This window comes from Hemitrygon akajei, chromosome 6 (genome assembly GCF_048418815.1).
Source record: "Hemitrygon akajei chromosome 6, sHemAka1.3, whole genome shotgun sequence".
NCBI classification, from domain to species: Eukaryota; Metazoa; Chordata; class Chondrichthyes; order Myliobatiformes; family Dasyatidae; genus Hemitrygon; species Hemitrygon akajei.
The window spans coordinates 181,448,415-181,468,857 of NC_133129.1; the positions used below are offsets into that span (position 1 = coordinate 181,448,415).

The 20,443-nt window shown below is 44.1% G+C and overlaps 1 protein-coding gene across 2 annotated transcripts in view; it reads left to right on the forward strand.

The window, feature by feature from the left end:
- The window catches only part of kiaa1549la (KIAA1549-like a), a 258,910-nt gene that overhangs the window by 130,678 nt on the left and 107,789 nt on the right, over positions 1-20,443 (forward strand). For both annotated transcript variants that reach the window (XM_073049878.1, XM_073049879.1), the window contains one exon: positions 11,952-12,115. In XM_073049878.1, coding sequence (XP_072905979.1) covers positions 11,952-12,115 — 164 coding nt within the window. The remainder of the gene's footprint in view (positions 1-11,951; positions 12,116-20,443) is intronic.

Genomic DNA, 20,443 nt, shown 5'->3' on the forward strand with positions numbered 1-20,443 from the left:
ACAGAACTGTGAAGACCATGGATAGGTTTGAGATGACCATGGACAGGTATGAAGGTTAATGGGGCAAAGCGGAAAATCACAAAACATAAGCGTTTATTTTCAATGCACAGGTACAATGAAAAATTCAGTACTGCAAAATTACAGATGCATCCCATCAGGTAAGCAGCATTCACAAGGAAACCAAAATTTATCACAAATTGTAAACCATTTTACAAGAAACCACAACTATAACAAACAAAAGCAAAGTCCATTTTAGTGCAGAGTGGTCATAGAGTTGCTGAACTGGGGAAATTAGGGTTGTGAAGGTTGGTTCAAGAACTGAATGGTTGAAGGGAAGGAAATTCTTCCCTTTGCTGGTTTTCACGGAGACCTCCTGGGTGTTGGATGAAGTTCTCTGGTGACCACCTTGCCAACAGTCTCTGACTGGTTTCTTTGAAAGTTTTGAGATGATAGATGCAACATAAAGCACAGAAAGGCAATCACGAGGAAAAGTGCACCAGTGTCTTCACTTTCCTAGAAGGCTTAGGAGGTTTGACTTGTCTCCAAATACTCTAACAAACTTCTACAGATGCACTGTTGAAAGTGTCCTGACTGATTGCATCCATAGGAAACTCAGTAGTTAGCTGAATTCTCAAGAGATTCTGTGGCCATAAAAAAGATGCCAGAGTGGTGTGTTGTCTCCCAGGTGCTAGGGTCAAGGATGTCTGAGATCAGCTGCAGAAGATTCTCAAGAGGGAGGCTGAGCGGCCAGAGGTTGTGGTGCACATTGGCACCAATGACAGTTGTAGAAAGGGGGAAGAGGTCCTGTGCAGTGAGTGTAGGGAGTTAGGGAAAAGGCTGAGGAGCAGAACCTCCATGGTAGTAATCTCTGTATTATTCCCAGTATCGTGTGCTAGTCAGGGCTGGAATACAATGAATGAGTGGCTGAAGAACTGGTTCAGGGGCAGTGTTTTCAGATTTCTGGATTATTGGGATCTCTTCTGGGGAAGGTATGACCTGTACAAGAAGCGAAAACACAAGAAAATCTGCAGATGCTGGAACTCCAAAGCAACACGCACAAAATGTTGGAGGAACTCAGTGGGCTAGGCAACAACTATGGAAAAGAGTATACAGTTGACGTTTCAGGCCGCATTGAAGAGTCCTGGTCTGAAACTTCGACTATACTCAATTCCATACATGTGGCCTGGCCTGCTGAGTTCCTCCAGCATCTTGAGTGTGTTACCTGTACAGAAAAGATGGGTTACACCTGAAATTGAGGGGAGCAAATATCCTAGATTTGCTAGAGCTGTTGGGGAGGATTTAAACTAATTTGTCTGGGAAAGAGGAACCAGAGAATCAGAGTGGGGCTGAGGATGGGACAGTTGGTATACAACTGGAGGCAGATGATTGGACAAAATTGCCGTCAGTTGAAGTATAATAAGGGAAAAATCAAAAAGGGAGACAAATGGAAGACTAAAGGTGTTATATTTGAATGCATGCAGTATACAGAATAAGGTTGATGATCTTGAGGTGTAGTTAGAGATTGGCAGGTATGACATTGTGGGTATCAGAGAATTTCAGAGGCATGAGAAAGGAGCTGGCCAAAGTTAATTGGAAGAATACACTAGTAGGGATGATGGCAGAACAGTAATGGCTGGAATTTCTGGGAGTATTTCGGAAGGGGCAGGATAAATTCATCCCAGAGATGAAGAAGTATTCTAAAGAGAGGATGAGACAGCTCTGACTGACAAGGGAAGTCAAAGATGGTTGTCATCATAGGATAGTGCAGCAGAAGATGACCCTGATCCAACTCATCTTCCACTGAGCAAACTCTGGAGAACAGCACCAAATGGAGGGTCTAATCCCCAGAATATCACGGACTCCAGCTGTCTTCCATACTGCCTCCCGAGTCTCTTTCCCTGGGCAGCTGCAACAGGCAACCCCGTGGCATGAGGACATGTTTACTTAGATTTTCAGAACTCTTTGACAAGGTGCCAACTGCTTAACAAGATAAAAGCCCATGGTATTACTGGAAATATATAATTTCTGGATAGAAGATTGGCTTACTGGCGGGAGACAATGAGTAGGAATAAAGGGGGCCTTTTCTGGTTGGCAGCTGGTGACTAGTAGTGTTCCGCAGAGGTTGGTTTCTTTTCATATAATATGGCAATGATTTGGATGACGGAATTGAAGCCTTGTGGACACGTCTGCGGATGAAACAAAGATGGGTCGAGGGGCGGGTGGTTAAGGAAGGAAGAAGTTTGCTGAAGGTCTTAGATTGAAAGAATGGACAAAGAAGTGGCAGATGGAATACACAGTTGGGAGTATGGACTAGAATATAAGAGCAAGGATGTAATGCTGACCCTTTATAAGGCATTGAGCAGAGCACACTTAGAGTATTGTGAACAGTTTTGGGCTCCATATCTAAGAAGAGATGTGCTTGCATTGAAGAAGATCCAGAGGAGGTTCATGAGATGATTCCAGGAATGAAAGAGTTAATCTATGAGGCACTTCTGATGGCTTGGGCCTTTACTCTCCGGAGTTTAGAAGAAAAACAGGGGAGCTCATTGAAACCTATTGAGTGTTGAAAGGCCTAGATAGAGTGGATGTGGAGAGGATGTTTCCTAGGAGCAGAGGGTACAGCCTCAGAATAGAGGATCATCCATTTAGAACAAGGGTATGGAAGAATTTCTTTAGCCGAAGGGTGGTGAATCTATGGAATTCATTGCCATAGATGGCTGTGGAGGCCAGGTCATTGATCAATTTAAAGTGAAGCTTGATAGGTTCTTGATTAGTAAGGGCACGAAAGGCCGTGGAGAGTCGGCAGGAGAATAGGGTTGAGAGGGATAATAAATCAGCCAGGATGGAATGGCAGAGTAGACTTGATAGGCCGAATGGCCTAATTCTGCCTTTCTGTCTTATTGTCTAATGCATAAAGAGAGCAATGGACTCAACCCAATACATCACTGGCACATGTCTCCTCACTATTGGTTGTATCTACACCACCATATAGGCCATGCCATCCTTTTGCAGCTACCATCAGTCAGGAGGTACAGAATATTACATTACCAGGTTCAAGATCACATACCATTTGGTCTTTCAACGAACTCACACAACCCTAATCACTACCTCAGTACAATAACACTCTAAATATTTTACATTATAGTGGACTTACTTTTGTTGTATTTCTGTATTTCTTGTGAAAATCAAGTATAATTTATGTTTTAGTAGTGAATGCAACATTCCCTTTTTTTTATACATCTGCTTGGACCAACCATTGCTCTAAGCAGGAAATTTTTACATTGGCTGAAAACTGTGTGGCACTTTAAATGTTTTTTTTTCATAATATGCACATCAAAACAAACACAAACTACAGTTCACAACACAAGTAAACAATGTCAGGCAGTCAAAGCAACTGACAAGTCCAATGGAAAAAGTAAAATGGTTTGACTAGATGGTATCAGCAATCAGCAGGCCAGCGGTTTATTAAGAATGAGCTACTGACTTCCATTCTGTGTTTATTGTTACAATTTGTAACTGGAAACTGATCATGCAACTATGTTGAAGCTCTAAAATGTTTCAAAATAAAGGTTGTGGTACATTTATTTAGAATATTTATGGATTATATTCATATTTACAGTATTAATTACAGTGTATTTCACAATTATTATATAATAAATTTCAAAATTATATTAGCCTAATTTCATAATTATGTTAACATTATATAAAATAAAGTTCCACCTGCGTGGTAACAAATGCTATGTTCACAGGAGCATTTCAGTAACTGTGTGGCCAGGTACCTGGGCAGATTAGTGGGAACAGTGATGATGTGTATCCGATGTTATGTGCCTGTGATGTTTGCTGCAAATTTTTCATTGTATCTCTATCTACAGGTACTAGTGCAGATTACAGTAAACTTGAATTAGTTCACTGAGTGAACTGACTTCTCTCATCAGGGATTGAAGAAAGGACAGGGAGCGATGCTGGTTTGAACTAGGGCTAAATGTTGTAAAATATCAGAGAGGGTGTTGAAGAGATGAAATTGCATCACCTCTTTTAAATTGGAGTAGCACACATAATGCTGGAGGAACTCAGCGGGTCAGGCATCACCTCTGGAGGCAAATGGACAGTTGACTTTTTGGTTGGAGACCTTCATCTGCACTGAAAAGAAAGAGGGAAGATAGCTAGTAGAAAGGGTTGAGGGGTTAGGGATGTAGAGGGTGCATAAGAGGTTCACAAGAATGATCTCTGGGAATGAAAAGGTTCATGTATGAGGAGCATTTGGTGGCTCTGGGCCTGTACCCGCTGTAGCTTAGAATTGGGGGGAAGGGAATCTCATTGAAATCTATTGAATATTGAAAGGCCTAAATAGAATGGATGAGGAGAGGATGTTTCCAATAGTGGACTAGAAGTCTAGGGACCAGAGGGCACAACCTCAAAATAGAAGGATGTCACTTTAGAATAGAGACAAGGAGAGATTACTTTAGCTAGAGGTTGGCAAATCTGTGGAATTCATTGCCACAGATGGCTGCAGAGGCCAAATCATTAAAGCGGAGGTTGATAGGTTCTTGATTAGTAAGGGTGACAAAGATTACAAAGCGAAGGCAGGAGAATGGGGTTGAGAGGGAAAATAAATTAGCCATGATGGAATGACGGAGCAAACGAGGAGGACCAAATGGCCCAAATCTGCTCCTGTGTCAATTGGTCTGAATAACAGTTGGGTGACAGGTTCTGATGTCATTGGTTTTTCACTAACAGTTTCCTCACAAACAGTATCTCTCTGTATGTCATGTCTCCGTGAGTGTAAAGGCAGTGATTGAATAGGTGGGTAGGGCGGCACACTAGCTCAACACTTTACAACGTTAGCTGTAAGATCGGGGTTCAATGTTCGCCATTGTCTGTAAGGAGTTTGTACATTCTCCCCGTGTCTACGTGGGTTTCCTTCAGGTGACTCGGTTTCCCCTCACATTCCAAGGATGGACTGCTGAGGGTTCGTAAGTCGTGGGCATTCTATATTCACATAAGAGGTATGGCAACAGTTTGCAGCCTGTCACCAGCACATCCTCAACATATTTCACCTTACGTTTCAATGTTTCGATGTACATATACCAAATAAAGCTAATCGTTATCTTTGGAAGTTTGGCCTTTTTGTTCAGATTAGGAGCCAATGAAGTGAAACCCAAGTGCTTTAATGGAGTAAACATTTGGCATTTTCCCCTTCATTGATTTAGGCAGAACATAATGTAATTTAGTCATTTCAAGGGACCATAATAAAATTCAGATTGTCTCTATTGTTTAATAAGTAGACCAGAATGTATTTTAAATGAATCCCACTATCCATTAAACAAACCATATTAACGAGAACATTGTGCTGCACAATTAATTATTCGGACACAACTGCCAGTCTCTGCAGCTTTAGGCTGTGAGAAATGTGGAATGTGTGAAATTAAGCATAAATTCCTTCAAATAAACATGAAACATGAATATATACAGCACTCTACAAAAGTCTTTGGTACATATATATAATTAGGATGCCTAAGACTTTTGCACAGTACTGTAATAATTTTATGTATCACACTGTACTGCAGCCGTAAAAAAAAACACGTTTCATGACATATGTGAATGATGATAAACCTGTTTCTGTTATGGGTCTCTATTGTGGATTGAGAGTGGGAAGAGGCAGGGAGAGGGGAAGCATGGTTGGGAAAAGGAGGGAGTGGGAAGCACCAGAGAGACATTCTTTAATGATCAATAAACCAATTGTTTGGAATCAAATGACCTGGTCTGGTGACTCAGGGTGTGTCTGCATCCACACCACCCTCGCCACTGGCAGTCCTTCTCTCCCACCTGTCTCACATCCTTCCCACAGCGTTCCACCCTCACCATTTCCAACATGCTTTGCTCCCGTTAGATTTACAAACTCGCTCTCTGCTCCACGTTGACAAATACAGGACTGTGCAAAAGCCTCAGGCACCCTCGCTATATATACATGCCTAGGACTTTTGGACTGTGCTGTATGTATTCATATTGGATGTTGGATGTATAAGTATTTCGATAGATAGGGACTGATTGTGTTCAATTCTGGTCACCTCATTATAGGAAGGATGTGGAAGCTATGGAGAGGGTGCAGAGGAGATTTACCAGGATGTTGCCTGGATTGGAGAACAAGTCATATGAAGCAAGGTTAGCAGAGCTGGGACTTTTCTCCTTTGGAGCATAGAAGAATGAGAGGGGACTTGATAGAGGTCTACAAGATTATGAGAGACATAGATAGGGTGGATAGTCAGTACCTGTTTCCCAGGGCACCAATAGCAAACACCAGAGGGCATAGGTACAAAATTAAGAGAGGGAAGTTTAGGGGAGACATCAGGGGTAAGTTTTTTACACAGAGGGTTGTCAGTGCCTGGAATGACTTGCCAGGGATGGTGGTGGAGGCTAAAGCATTAGGGGTATTTAAGAGCCTCTTGGACAGGCACATGGATGAAAGAAAAATGGAGGGTCATGGGGTAGTGTGGGTTTAGTACTTTTTTTTAAGGATTATATGGGTTGGTACAACATGGAGGGCTGAAGGGCCTGTACTGTGCTGTAGTGTTCTATGGTTGGTTGATTAGGGATTATCATCAATGCTTTGTGTATGGTAGGTCATACCTAACCAATCTTATAAATTTTTTCAAGTATGTTACCAGGAAAATTGATGAAAACAAGATAGTGTACGTTGTCTACATGGACTTTAGCAAGGCCTTCGACAAGGTCCTGTTTGGGAGCTTGGCATTCAAGATGATGTAGTAGATTGGATTCACGGGAGAAGCCAGAGAGTGGTAGCAGATGATTGTCTTTCTGACTGGAGGCCTGTGACTAGTCGAGTGCTGTAGGGATCGGTGCTGTGTCCTCTGTTGTTTGTCATCTATATCAATGATCTGGATGATAATGTGGTAAGCTGGATCAGCAAATTTGCGGATGACACAAAGCTGTTGTTTCTCTTCTATATTCAACCTGTGTGAAGTGTTGCACTTTGGGAGGATAAATCAGAGTAGGACTTACAGGGTGAGCTGTTGGGAACCAAGGAGTGAGGTAGGTCAAAAGAATCTAGGTCTACAGATCCATAATTCCTTGAAATTGGCATCACAGATAGATACAGTTGTAAAGAGAGCTTTTGGCACTTGACCTTCCATAAACCAAAGTAATGCGTACCGGAGCTGGGATGTTATGTTGAAGCTGTATAAGACATAGGTGAGGTCACCACCAGGGAAAATGTCAATAAGATTGAAAGAGTGTAGAGAAAATTTACAAGGATGTCACCCGAACTTGAGGACTGAAGTTAAAGGGAAAGGTTGAATAGGTAGAGAATAAATGCGTGGCTGAGGGGTTGGAGCAGGGGGCAGGGATTCAGATTTCTGGATCATTGGGACCTCTTTTGGGGCAGGTGTAACCTCTACAAAAAAGACAGGTTGCACTTGAATCCCAGGGTGACCGATATCCTGGCAGGGAGGTTTGTTAAGGCTATTGGGGAGAGTTTAAACTAGGATTGCCGGGGGGAGGGGTTGGCAACCGAACTGAAGAGATGGAGGATGAAGTGGTTGGCTCACAAATAGAGAAAGCTTGGAGACAGTGTGAGGGGGAGGATAGGCAGGTGGTTGAGAAGGGATAAACACAGACCGATGGTTTGAGATATGTCTATTTTAATGCAAGGAGTATTATGAACAAAGCAGATGAGCTTAGAGCGTGAATCAGTACTTGGAGCTATGATGCTGTGGCCATTACAGAGACTTGGATGGCTCAGGGGCAGGAATGGTTACTTCGAGTGCCAGGCTTTAGATGTTTCAGAAAGGACAGGGAGTGAGGCAAAAAAGGTGGGGGCGTGGCACTGCTGATCAGAGATAGTGTCGGCTGCAGAAAAGGAGGAAGTCATGAAGGGATTGTCTACTGAGTCTCTGTGGGTGGAAGTTAGAAACAGGAAGGGTGCAATAAATCTACTGGGTGTTTTTTATAGACCCCCCCCCCCCCCGCAATAGTAAAAGGGACATCGAGGAGCAGATAGTGAGACAGATTTTGGAAAGGTGTAATAATAACAGGTTTGTCGTGGTTGGAGATTTTAATTTCCCAAATATCGATTGGCATGGCCCTAGACTGAGGGGTTTAGATGGGTGGAGTTTTTTAGGTGTGTTCAAGGTTTCTTGACACAATATGTAGATAAGCCTACAAGAGGAGAGGCTGTACTGTACTTGATCTGGTATTGGGAAATGAACCTGGTCAAGTGTCAGATATCTCAGTGGGAGAGCATTTTGGAGATAGTGATCACAACTCTGTCTCCTTTACCATAGCATTGGAGAGGGATAGGAACAGACAAGTTAGAAAAGCATTTAATTGGAGTAAGGGGAAATATGAGGCTATCAGGCAGGAACTTGGAAGCATAAATTGGAAACAGATGTTCTCAGGGAAATGTACGGAATAACTGTGGCAAATATTCAGGGGATATTTGCTTGGAGTTCTGCATAGGTACGTTCCAATGAGATGGAAAGGATGGTAGGGTACAGGAACTGTGGTGTACAAAGGGTGTTGTAAATCTCGTCAAGAAGAAAAGAAGAGCTTATAAAAGGTTCAAAAAGCTGGGTAATGATAAAGAGCTAAAATATTATAAGGCGAGCAGGAAGGAGCTTAAGAAAGAAATTAGGAAAGCCAGAAGGGGTCATGAGAAGGCCTTGGTGGACAGGATTAAGGAAAACCTCAAGGCATTCTACAAGTATGTTAAGAGCAAGAGGATAAGATGTGAGAGAATAGGACCAACCAAGTGTGACAGTGGAAAAATGTGTGTAGCCCCCTGGTAAGCTTCAGGCTCGCTCAGCTCGCTTTCGTCTGGGGGAGCAGCCTTTGGCCCCGCCAAACTGAGTAATCAAGTTTGTGTGGATGCTGTGTGATGTACCCCACCACGCCAAATAACAGACAGTACACCATATGCGATTAAATGATTAAACTTTATAATTGTTACTTTGACTATGTAGATAGTAAAGGAACAAAATAAGAACTGTTTAACTGTTTACAAAAAAGAAAAAGGCGCCATTATTATTAATCAGTTTGTGCACACATCGTTGGAGCTCTTACAGAACCGGGTCCCCCTTCCTCCAGTCAATGTCCTCCGAACTTTGCCAACCTCTGAATAAGACCACCCTCGGTGATTGAACAAACGCTCTACTTGATAGTTAACATAACAAAGAAGCCATTTTTATTTTTAACATAACAAAGGAGCCATTTTATTAGCCTTAGCAGTAACATAAAAGAAGAAACCCCTTACATGTGTATGCAATCCCAGGAGATAGCAGAGGTGCATAGTGAGTACTTTACATCAGCATTCACAACGGAAAAGGATCTTGGGGAATGTAGGGATGATTTACAGCGGACTGAAAAGCTTAAGCATGTAGATATTAAGAAAGAGGATGTGCAGGAGCTTTTGGAATACATCAAGTTGGATAAGTCACTGTGACTGGACGAGATGTACCCCAGACTACTGTGGGAGGAGAGGGAGGAGATTGCTGAGCCTCTGGTGATGATCTTTGCATCATCAATGGGGATGGGAGAGGACCTAGAGGATTGGAGGGTTGTGGATATTGCTCCATTATTCAAGAAAGGGAGTAGAGATAGCCCAAGAAATTATAGACCAGTGAGGCTTACTTCAGTGTTTGTTAAGTTGATGGAGAAGAACCTGAGAGGCAGGATTTATGAACATTTGGACAGGCATAATATGATAAGGAATAGTCAGCATGGCTTTGTGAAAGGCCTTATGAGTCTGATTGAATTTTTTGAGGATGTGACTAAACACATTGATGTAGTGTATATGGATTTCAGCAAGGCATTTGATAAGGTACCCCATGCAAGGCTCATTGAGAAAGTAAGGAGGCATGGGATCCATGGGGACATTGCTTTGTGGATCCAGAACTGGCTTGCCCACAGAAGGCAAAGAGTGGTTGTAGACGGGTCATATTCTGCATGGAGGTCGGTCACCAGTGGTGTGCCTCAGGGATCTGTTCTGAGACCCCTAGCTTTGTGATTTTTTATAAATGACCTGGATGAAGAAGTGGAGGGATGGGTTAGTAAATTTGCTGATGACACAAGGGTTGGAGGTGGTGTGGATAGTGTGGAGGGCTGCCAGAGGTTACAGCGGGACTTTGATAGGAAGCAAAACAGGGCTGAGAAGTGGCAGATGGAATTCAAGCCAGATAAGTGTGAGGTGGTTCATTTTGGTAGGTCAAATATGATGACAGAATATAGTATTAATGGTAAGACTCTTGGTAGTGTGGAGGATGAGAGGAATCTTGGGTCCCTAGTCCATAGGACACTCAAGGCTGCTGTGCATGTTGACTCTTTGGTTAAGAAGGCATACGGTGCATTAACTTTCATCAATCCTGGGTTTGAGTTTAAGAGTCGAGAGGTAATGTTGCAGCTATATAGGACCCTGGTCAGACCCCACTTGGAGTACTGTGCTCAGTTCTGGTCACCTCACTACAGGAGGGACGTGGAAACATTGAAAGGGTGCTGAGGAGATTTACAAGGATGTTGCCTGGATTGGGGAGCATGCCTTATGAGAATAGGTTGAATGAACTCGGCTTTTTCTCCTTGGAGCGACAGAGGATGGGAGGTGACCTGATAGAGGTGTATAAGATGATGAGAGGCATTGATCGTGTGGATAGTCAGAGGCTTCTTCCCAGGGCTGAAAAGGCTAACACAAGAGGGCACAGTTTTAAGGTGCTTGGAAGTAGGAACAGAGGAGATGTCAGGGGCAAGTTTTTTACACAGAGAGTGGTGAGTGCGTGGAATGGGCTGCTGGCGACGGTGGTAGAGGCGGATATGATAGGGTCTTTTAAGAGACTCCTGGACAGGTACATGGAGCTCAGAAAAACAGAGGGCTATGGGTAACCCTAGGTAATTTATCATGGAGGGACATGTTTGGCACAGCTTTGTGGGCCGAAGAGCCTGCATTGTGCTGTAGGTTTTCTATGTTTCTTTGTTTCTAGGTTAGGACTTTATTCCCTAGAGACAAGAAGAATGAGGGGAGATTTGATAGAGGGTTACAAAATTATAAGGATATGGGTAGGGTAAATGCAACAGAGAGTAGACCCAGAGATCCTGGGTAAAGGTTGAAAAGTGAACTGTGTAAGTGGAAAATGAGGTTGGTGAGCATGTGGATGAGCTGCCACCTGCAGTCTCTTGTCTCTCCAGCTGTAAGTATTCTCTGGTAACAGCAGCCATGGAGAGAGAGCCCCAGGTCATTAGACCATAACAAATAGGAGCAGAATTAGGCTATTTGGTCCATCAAATCTGCTTTGCAGTTCGATCACATTGATTTATTTCCCTCTCAATTCCATTTTCCTGGCTTCACTCATCACCTTGATGCTCTTACTAATCAAGAGCCTATTAACATCCACTTTAAATATACTCAATGACTTGGCTTTCACAGCCATCTGTGGCAATGAATTCCACAGATTCACCATCATTTGGCTAAAGAAACTCTTCCTCATCACTGTTCTAAATGGACATCCCTCCATTCTGAGGCTTTGCCCTCTGGTCCTAGACTCCCCACTATAGGAAACATCCTCTCCACATCCACTCTATCTGTGTCCCCTGGTCCTAGACTCCCCACTATAGGAAACATCCTCTCCACATCCACTCTATCTGTGTCCTCTGGTCCTAGACTCCCCACTATAGGAAACATCCTCTCCACATCCACTCTATCAAGGCCTTTCAATATTCAGTATATTTTGCTGAGATTCCCCCTCATTCTTCTAAACTCTAGCAAGTACAGATCCAGAGCCATCAAACATGCCTCGTACATTATCCTTTCATTCCTGGGATGATTCTCATGAACCTCCTCTGGTCTCCCTCCAGGGCCAGCATATTCTTTCCTAGATTATTTGTAATTTTGGTCGAGATTTGCACTGTCAGCAGCAATTACGGTCTTAACGTCTTTCCTCTTTCTGCAGCTGTAGTGAAGAACCCTCCAAACAACTTGTGGATCATCGCCGCGGTTCTGGCTCCCGTCGGCGTGGTAACTGTTATTATCATCATCATCTCCACCGTGCTGTGTCGGAAGAACAAGAGCGAGTTAAAATCTGAGACCATGTCAAACCTGCACCAGAGAGCAAAGGTGAGTGTACGGCAGTGACTAAGCCCCACTGGGACTAGCTTGGCTAGACAAATCTGTGGAATTCATTGCTACAGATGGCTGTGGAGGCCAAGTCAATCGGTATATTTAAAGTGGAGGTTGATAGGTTCTTGATTACTAAGAACATCGATGGTTATTGCGAGAAGGCAGGAGAATGGGGATGAGAGGGAAAATAAATTAGCCATGATGGAATGGCGGAGCAAACTCAGTGGAACTAATTGCCTGATTCTGCTTCCATGCCTTAGGGTCTAATGAACATAATTCCTTGTGCAGTAGAGTGAGAGGTGACCGTGTAGAAGTGTAATAAATCAGGAGGGGGATAGACTGCATAAATACACAGTCTTTTTCCCAATGAAAAGGTGTAGGTTTAAGCAGAGAGGAGAGAGATTTTGTGCAGAGGGTGTTCAGTACATGGAACAAGCTGCCAGAGAAAGTGGTTGAGACAGGTATATTAACAACCTTTAAACGACATTTTAAAGTGGAGAGCTAAACGGAGAACACAGCGGACAGTGGACAACAACTCCACGACTCCCTACACATGCAGCAACTGTGGCAGAGCCTGCTGTTCCAGGATTGGCCTCAATAGCCACAGTCGATGCTGCTCGACAAACCAGTGACTACCAGAGGCGCAGTACTCACGGTTGACCATGGCCGACGGAAGCCACACACACTCAGACGCAAACGACATTTGGACGGGTACTTGGATAGGAATAGTTGAGATGGATATGGGCCAAGCACAGACAAATGGGACTAGGTTAAAGCACTCCAACCAACACCACGGCAAATTCCTAATATATGGTAAGCGAAGCTGATCTTTGATTCTGAGATAGGTACCGTGGTCAGTGCAGACAAGTTGGGCTGAAGGGCCTGCTTCTGGTGTTGTATTTTTGTCTTTTTTTTTACAATAACCAGCCGTTCAGTCCCAATACACCCGTATCCCTACAATTACACCCATGTCACCAATTCTCCGAACCCATAGGCCTTTGGAGTAATACTATAAGACCATAAGACATAGGAGCAGAATTATTTCCACAGATTCACCACCCTCTGGCTAAAGAAATTCCTCTTTACCTGTGTGCTAAATGGGCGTCCCTCTATTTTGAGGCTTTATCTTCTGGTCCTAGACTCCCCCACCAAAGGAAACACCCTCTCCTTTTCCACTTTATCTGGGCCTTTCAACATTCGATAGGTTTCAGTGAGATTCCCTCTCATTCTTCTAAGTTCCAGTGAATACAGGTCCAGAGCCTTCAACTGCTGCTCATATGATAACTCTTTCATTCCCAGAGTCATTCTCAAGAAACTCCTCTGAACCCTCTCCAATGTCAGCCATCATTTCTTAAATAAGGGGCCCAAAGCTGCTCACAATACAGATAAAGGGGGAGTTATAGTAGTCTGGTGGACTGACCTCTACCTTGCTGAGGCCCAGCGACGACTCTCAGACACCTCCTCTTACTTACCGCTCGAACACTAGGCGATTGTCTCCCACACCATCGCTAACCTTGTTAGCTCTGGGGATCTCCCATCCACTGCCACCAAGCTCTTAGTTCCTGCACCCTGCACCTCCTGTTTCTATCGCCTACCCAAGATCCACAAACCCGCTTGTCCAGATAGAACCGTTGTTTCAGCTTGTTCTTGCCCCACTGAACTCTTATCTGCTTATCTCAACTCTGTTTTAACCCCCCAGTTCAGTCCCTTCCTACCTACCTCTGTGACATTTCACATGCTCTGGATCTTTTCAAAGATTTCAAGTTCCTTGGCCCCCATCATCTTAGTTTCACTATGGATATCCAGTCCCTTTACACCTCCATCCCCCACCAGGAAGGCCTCAAAGTTTTCCGTTTCCTTCTGACACCAAACCTAACCAGCTCCCCTCCACCACCACTCTCCTCCGCCTAGCGGAACTTGTCTTCACTTTCAGTAATTTCTCCTTTGGCTCCTCCCACTTCCTTCAAGAAAAAGTGTAGTCATGGGCACTCACACGGGTCCCAGGTCTGCCTGCTTATTCGTTGGCTATGTGGAACAGTCTATGTTCCAAGCCTACACTAGTGTCTGTCCCCACTTTTCCTCAGCTACTTCGATGACTGCATTGGTGCTGCTTCCTGCACCTGTGCGGAGATCGTCAATTTCATCAACTTTGCCTCCAACTTCCACCCTGCCCTCGAATTTACCTGATCTATTTCTGACACCTCCCTCCCCTTTTTGTTGATCTCACTGTCTCTGTCTCTGGAGACAGCTTATCTACTGATGTCCACTTTAAACCCAAGGACTCTCACAGCTACCATGACTATATCTCTTGCCACCCTGTTACTTGTAAAAACGCCATTTCCTTCTCTGAACTCCTCCTTCTCCACCGCATCTGCTCTCAGGATGAGGCTTTTCATTTTAAAGAAAGGGGCTTCCCTTCCTCCACCATCAGTGCTGCCCTCATCCGCATCTCTTTCATTTCACGCACGTCTGCTCTTATCCCATCCTCTGCCACCCTACCAGGGATAGGGTTCCTCCTGTCCTCACGAACCACCCCACCAGCCTCCATGTCCAACACATAATTCTCTGGAACTTCTGCCAATGGGATCCCACCACCAAGCACAACTTTCCCTCCACCAACTTCCCCACTTTCTGCTTTCCACAAGGATCACACCCTACGCGACTCCCTTGTCCACTTGTCCCTCTGTACTGATCTACCAATCTCCCTCCTGGCACCTATCCTTGCCAGCGGAACAAGTGCTACACCTGCCCCTACACTTCCTCCCTGACTATCATTCAGGAGCCCAAACAGTCCTTCCAGGTGAGGCGACACTTCACCTGTGAGTCTGTAGGGGTCATATACTGTGTCCGGTGCTCCTGGTGTGGCCTCCTGTATATTGGTAAAACTCGACATAGATTGGGAAACAGCTTCTCCAGAAGTGGGATCTCCCAGTGGACACCCATTTTAATTCCACTTCTCATTCCCATTCTGGTATGTCCATCCATGGCCTCCTCTACTGTTGTGATGAGGCCACACTCAGGTTCCAGCATCTGTAGATTTTCTCTTGTTCACAACACTCATTGAGGCTTCAGCAGTGCTTTAGAAAGCCTCACCATTACATCCTTGCTTTTATATTCTAGTCCTCTTGAAATGACTGCTCACCTGTGATTCAGCCTGCAAATTAGCCTTTAGGTAGGAGGAAACCCGGGCACCCGGAAGAAGCCCTCAACATAGATCATAGGTCACAGCCAGAGATGTTTTCCCAGGGCAGAGATGGTTAATACCAGGGGGCATAATTTTACAGTGATTGCAGGAAAGTAGAGGAGGGATGTCAGAGTAGGTTCTTTACACAGGGGGTGCTGGTTGCCTAGAACGTCTTGCCAGGGGTGGTGGTGCAGGTAAATACATCAGGGACATTTAAGAACCTCTTAGATTGGCACATGGTGACAGGAAAATGCAGGATTATGTGAAAGGGAAGTGTTGGGTTGATCTTAGAGTATGTTATAAGGTGAGCATAACATTGTGGGCTGAAGGGCCTGTATTGCGATGTAATAATCTATGTTTCTTGTTTTATAAACTTATTTACTTACAGTCTGTTATACTGCTGGAGTATAGGGCAGCATTGAAGGTCCTCCATCTCTGGTGTTCAGGGTTCCTTTGTCATGCCAGTAGCTTCCTCTCGGTTTTCACTACTGTCAGTCACGCAAGTTCCAGGTGGAGACTCAGGAATACCATCGCATTCAGATACAGAAGGATTCTTCTTTGCTGTTTCTGTAACAATTTTCTTTTACCAATCAGGGTTGTTAGCCCTGAGCTGAACCCCCTCAAACCTAGAGGACTCATGAACCACTAGTCTGGCCTCTACCCTATGATCTGTTCGGCATGGTTGACCCTACCAAGAGCCAAAGCATAAATCCCTGACTCCAGCCAACATATCTCCCTGGGTCATTGAGCCAACAGGGTTGTGGCTCTCTTGGAGGCTATAAACTTAAAGTGAGGGGCAAAAGACTTGTGGAGGGTTGGAGGAGAGGATTTTGTAGAGGGTGGAGCATACCTATCAGGGTGCTGGAAACAGAATCAATCAGAGCTTTGAAACAAAGTTGGATAGAGACTTGTTAAAGTATAATTTATTTATTTAGAGATACAGTGTGGAACAGGCCCTACTGGCCCAATGAGCGGCACTGCCCAGCAACCCATTGATTTAACCCTAGCTTAATCACAGGACAGTTCACAATGACCAATTAATCTACTAACTGATACGTCCTTGTATGTTGGAGGAAGCCAGAGCACCTGGAGGAAACCCACATGTTCATGGGGAGAACATACAAACTCCTTCAGGTTCAATGGCATCTGAATTGAACTCTGACTCCCTGATATGTAATAGTGTTGTACTAACCACCATGTTACCGTGACACCTATTATGAAAGGGATTGACTGGATCTCTGCACAGAGATCTGTCTGAAGGCCCGAATGGTATCTGTCTGGGTTGCAGTGATACTGTATCTCCAGAAGAACCTGGTTGCAGATATAAAAGGTGCTGGGGATGCCATTCCATCACCAAGGGAAAAGATGGAGAGGAGGTGAGATACTAATGAGAGAAAGTGCAAAGAAGCACTCATAGATGAGTTTATAAGAGATCATTTTCCCTGTAGCCTAGAGAAGTGGCAGGAACAACATCTTCCATTTATGTATCACAGTGTAAACTGTGACTCATTGAGTGACACCTCTGCCTGAGAATCAGGAGATATTGGGTTCAGATCTGTGCAAGATGCTTTAACCCCCGAACCATCACTAACACCACTTGGGTAATGATGTTGGAAGTGTCATCTCTTGGTTGAGAGAGAACAGAGGTGAATGTGTTGAGGCTGAGGTCTCACAATGATGCTCAGAGAGCAAGCATCCCTTTGTTGCCATAGTAATGCATGCATGCGTGCGTACACACACACACACACACACACACACACACACACACACACACACACACACACACACACACACACACACACACACACACACACACACACACACACACACACACACACACACACACAATGCTGGAGGAACTCAACAGGTGAGGCAGTGCCTATGGAGAGTAATACTGTATATAGTCGACGTTTTGGGCTGAGGACCTTCATCAGGAATGGACTGATGAAGGGACTCGGCCCGAAACACTGACTGTTTTTTCCTTTCCATAGAAACTATCTGACCTGCTAAGTTCCTTCAACATTTTGTGTGTGTTGCTTTGGGTTTCCAGCATCTGCAGAATCTCTTGTGTTGATGATTTGGAGCCTCAGCCTGGGTTTAATCCTCACTAACATCACAAAATCAATTGAATACGTCACTGATTATTGGCGCCTGAGAATGATCTCCCTCTTCTTTAACAGAACCTTGTAAGACTGTCATGAGCATTACAGCGTGCACAAATGCTCTTCAGCCCAACGTGTCTATGCTGACCTGGTGCACACTCAGCTCGTCCCAATTTTACTGTGTTTGGAGGGGCAAGGCTCTAAGCCTTGCCCCTCCATTGCCTATCAATCTATATATGGGCGGCGCAGTAGCATAGCAGTTTTCGTGAAGCTTTACCGTGCTAGTGACGTGGGTTCAATTTCCATTGCTGTCTGTGAGGAGTTTGTATGTTCTCCCCGTGACTGTGTGGGTTTCTTCTGAGTGCTCCAGTTTCCTCCCACATTCCAAAGACGTACAGGTTAGGGTAGTAAGTTGCGGGTATGGTATGTTAGTGCCAGAAGCGTAGTGACCCTTGCAGCCTGCCACCGACACATCCTCGGACTGTATTAGTCATTGACGCAAATGATGCATTTCTCTGTATGTTTTGATGGACGTGTGATAATCTTTAATGTTTAATCTTCTTAAGTAGCACTGGTTTACCTGCCTTAACAACTTCCTCTGACAGCTCATTCCAACTACCCAACACCCTCTGAAAAAATTTCCCCTAAATTCCCTTTTAGGTCTGCCCCTTCTTCCACTAAAACTGTGCTCCCGAGTTTTGGACTCCCCTACCCTCGGGAAAAGACTGTACTCGTCCACCTTAGCATTTTATAATTTTAAACAATTCTCTATGATTGGTCCTCATTCTCATAAAGATAGAGATCAGCTTTTATTTGTCAAATGTACATCGAAACAAACAGTGAAACTCATCATTTGCGGTCCAAGGATGTGCTGGACACAGCCTACAAGTGTTGTCTCGCTTCCGACCCAACGTAGTATGCCAAAAACTTATTAACCTTTACTAACCAGTACGTCTTTGGAATGTAGGAGGGAACAAAAGTATCCGGAGGAAACCCACATAGTCATGGGACAAATTTACAAACTCCATAGGGGCAGCGGAGGGAATTAAAACCTTTCACTGGTGTTGTAAAGTGTGATGCTATCCACTATGCTGGAGTGGTTGTATGGGGTAATGTCCTCATATGATCAGTGATATCTTGACTTCCTTTTGGTTTGTTGGGTTCCATGATGACTGATGAGGTCCTGAGTTGAGGCAGATAATTATTGGAAAGATAGGTTAGTAGGCAGAGGGGTTGGTGTGGCCCTGTGTATAAGAAATAATATTAAATCATTAGAAAGGGATGACATAGGATCAGAAGCTGTAGAGTTTCTATGGGTTGAGTTAAGAAATGACAAGGGTAAAAGGACCCTAATGGCAGTTGTATACAGGCCTCCAAACAACATCCGGGATGTAGATTACAAATTACAGCAGGAGATAGAAAAGGCGTGTCAGAAGGACAATTTCATGATAATCATTGCAGATTTTAACATGAAAGTGGATTAGGAAAACCAGGTCAGTACTGGACCTCAAGAGAGAATTTGTAGAATATCTAAGCGATGGCTTTTTAGAACAGCATGTTGTTGAGCCCACTCGAGGATTGGCTGTGCTGCATTGGGTGTTGTGCAATGAGCCGGGGGTGATAAGAGAGCTTAAGGTTAAGGAACCCTGGGGGGAGCAGTGATCACAATACGATCAAGTTCACTTTGAAATTTGAAAAGGAGAAACTAAAATCCAATGTGTCAGTATTTCAGTGGAATAAAGGAAATACCAATGGAATAAAGGGGAACTGGCCAAAGTTGAATGGAAAGGGACACGAGCAGGAAGGACAGCAGAGCAGCAATGGCTGAAGTTTCTGTGAAAAATGAGGGAAGTGCAAGACAGATATATTCCAAATAAGAAGACATTTTCGAATAGAAGAAGAACACTACCATGACTGACAAGTGAAGTCAGAGCGAAAGTAGAAGCAAACGAGAGGGCATACAAGGAAGCCAAAGCCAGTGGGAAGAGGATTGGGAAGCTTTTAAAAGCTCGCAGAAGGAAACTAAGAAGGTCATTAGGAAGGAAAAGATGAATTATGAAAGGAAGCTGGTGACTAATATCAAAGACGATGCTAAAAGCTTTTTTAAGTATATAAAGGTTAAAAGAGAGTCGAGGTTAGATACAGGACCAGTAAAAAATGATGCTGCAAATATTGTAATGAGGGAAGCAGAGATGGCAGAGGAACTGAATGCGTATTTTGCATCAGTCTTCACAGTGGAAGACATCTGCAGTATACCGGACATTCAAGAGTGTCAGGGAAGTGAAGTATGTGGAGTGAAAATTACGACTGAGAAGGTGCTTAAGAAGCTTAATTGTCTGAGGGTGGATAAATCTCCTGGACCTGATGGGATGCACCCTCAAGTTCTGAAGGAAGTAGCTGGAGAGATTGCAGAGGCATTAATGATGATCTTTCAAGAATCAATAGATTCTGGCATTGTACTGGATGACTGGAAAATTGCAAATGTTACTTTGCTATTTAAGAAGGGTAGGAGGCAGCAGAAAGGAAACTATAGACCCGTTAGCCTGATATCAGTGGTTGGGAGGTTGTTGGAATTGATTGTTAGGGATGAGATTACGGAGTACTTAGAGGCACATAACACGATAGGCCAAAGCCAGCGTGTTTTCCTGAAAGGAAAATCCTGCCTGGCAAACCTACTGCAACTTTTTGACAAAATTATAAGAAGGGTAGACAAAGGAGATGTAGTAGATGTGGTGTACTTGGATTTTCAGAAGGCCTTTAACAAGGTTCCACACATGAGGCTGCTTAGCAAGATGGAATTACAGGGAAGTTACTAGCATGGGTGGAGCATTGGCTGATCAGCAGAAAACAGAGAGTGGGAATAAAGGGATCCTATTCTGGCTGGCTGCCGGTTACCAGTGGAGCTCCACAAAGGTCGGTGTTGGGACTGTTGCCCATTTAAGAGATAAAAGGGCAGATTATTATTTAGATGGGGAGACAATTCAAAATGCAGGGATGCAAAGAGACTTGGGAGTCCTTGTGCAGGATACCCTAAATGTT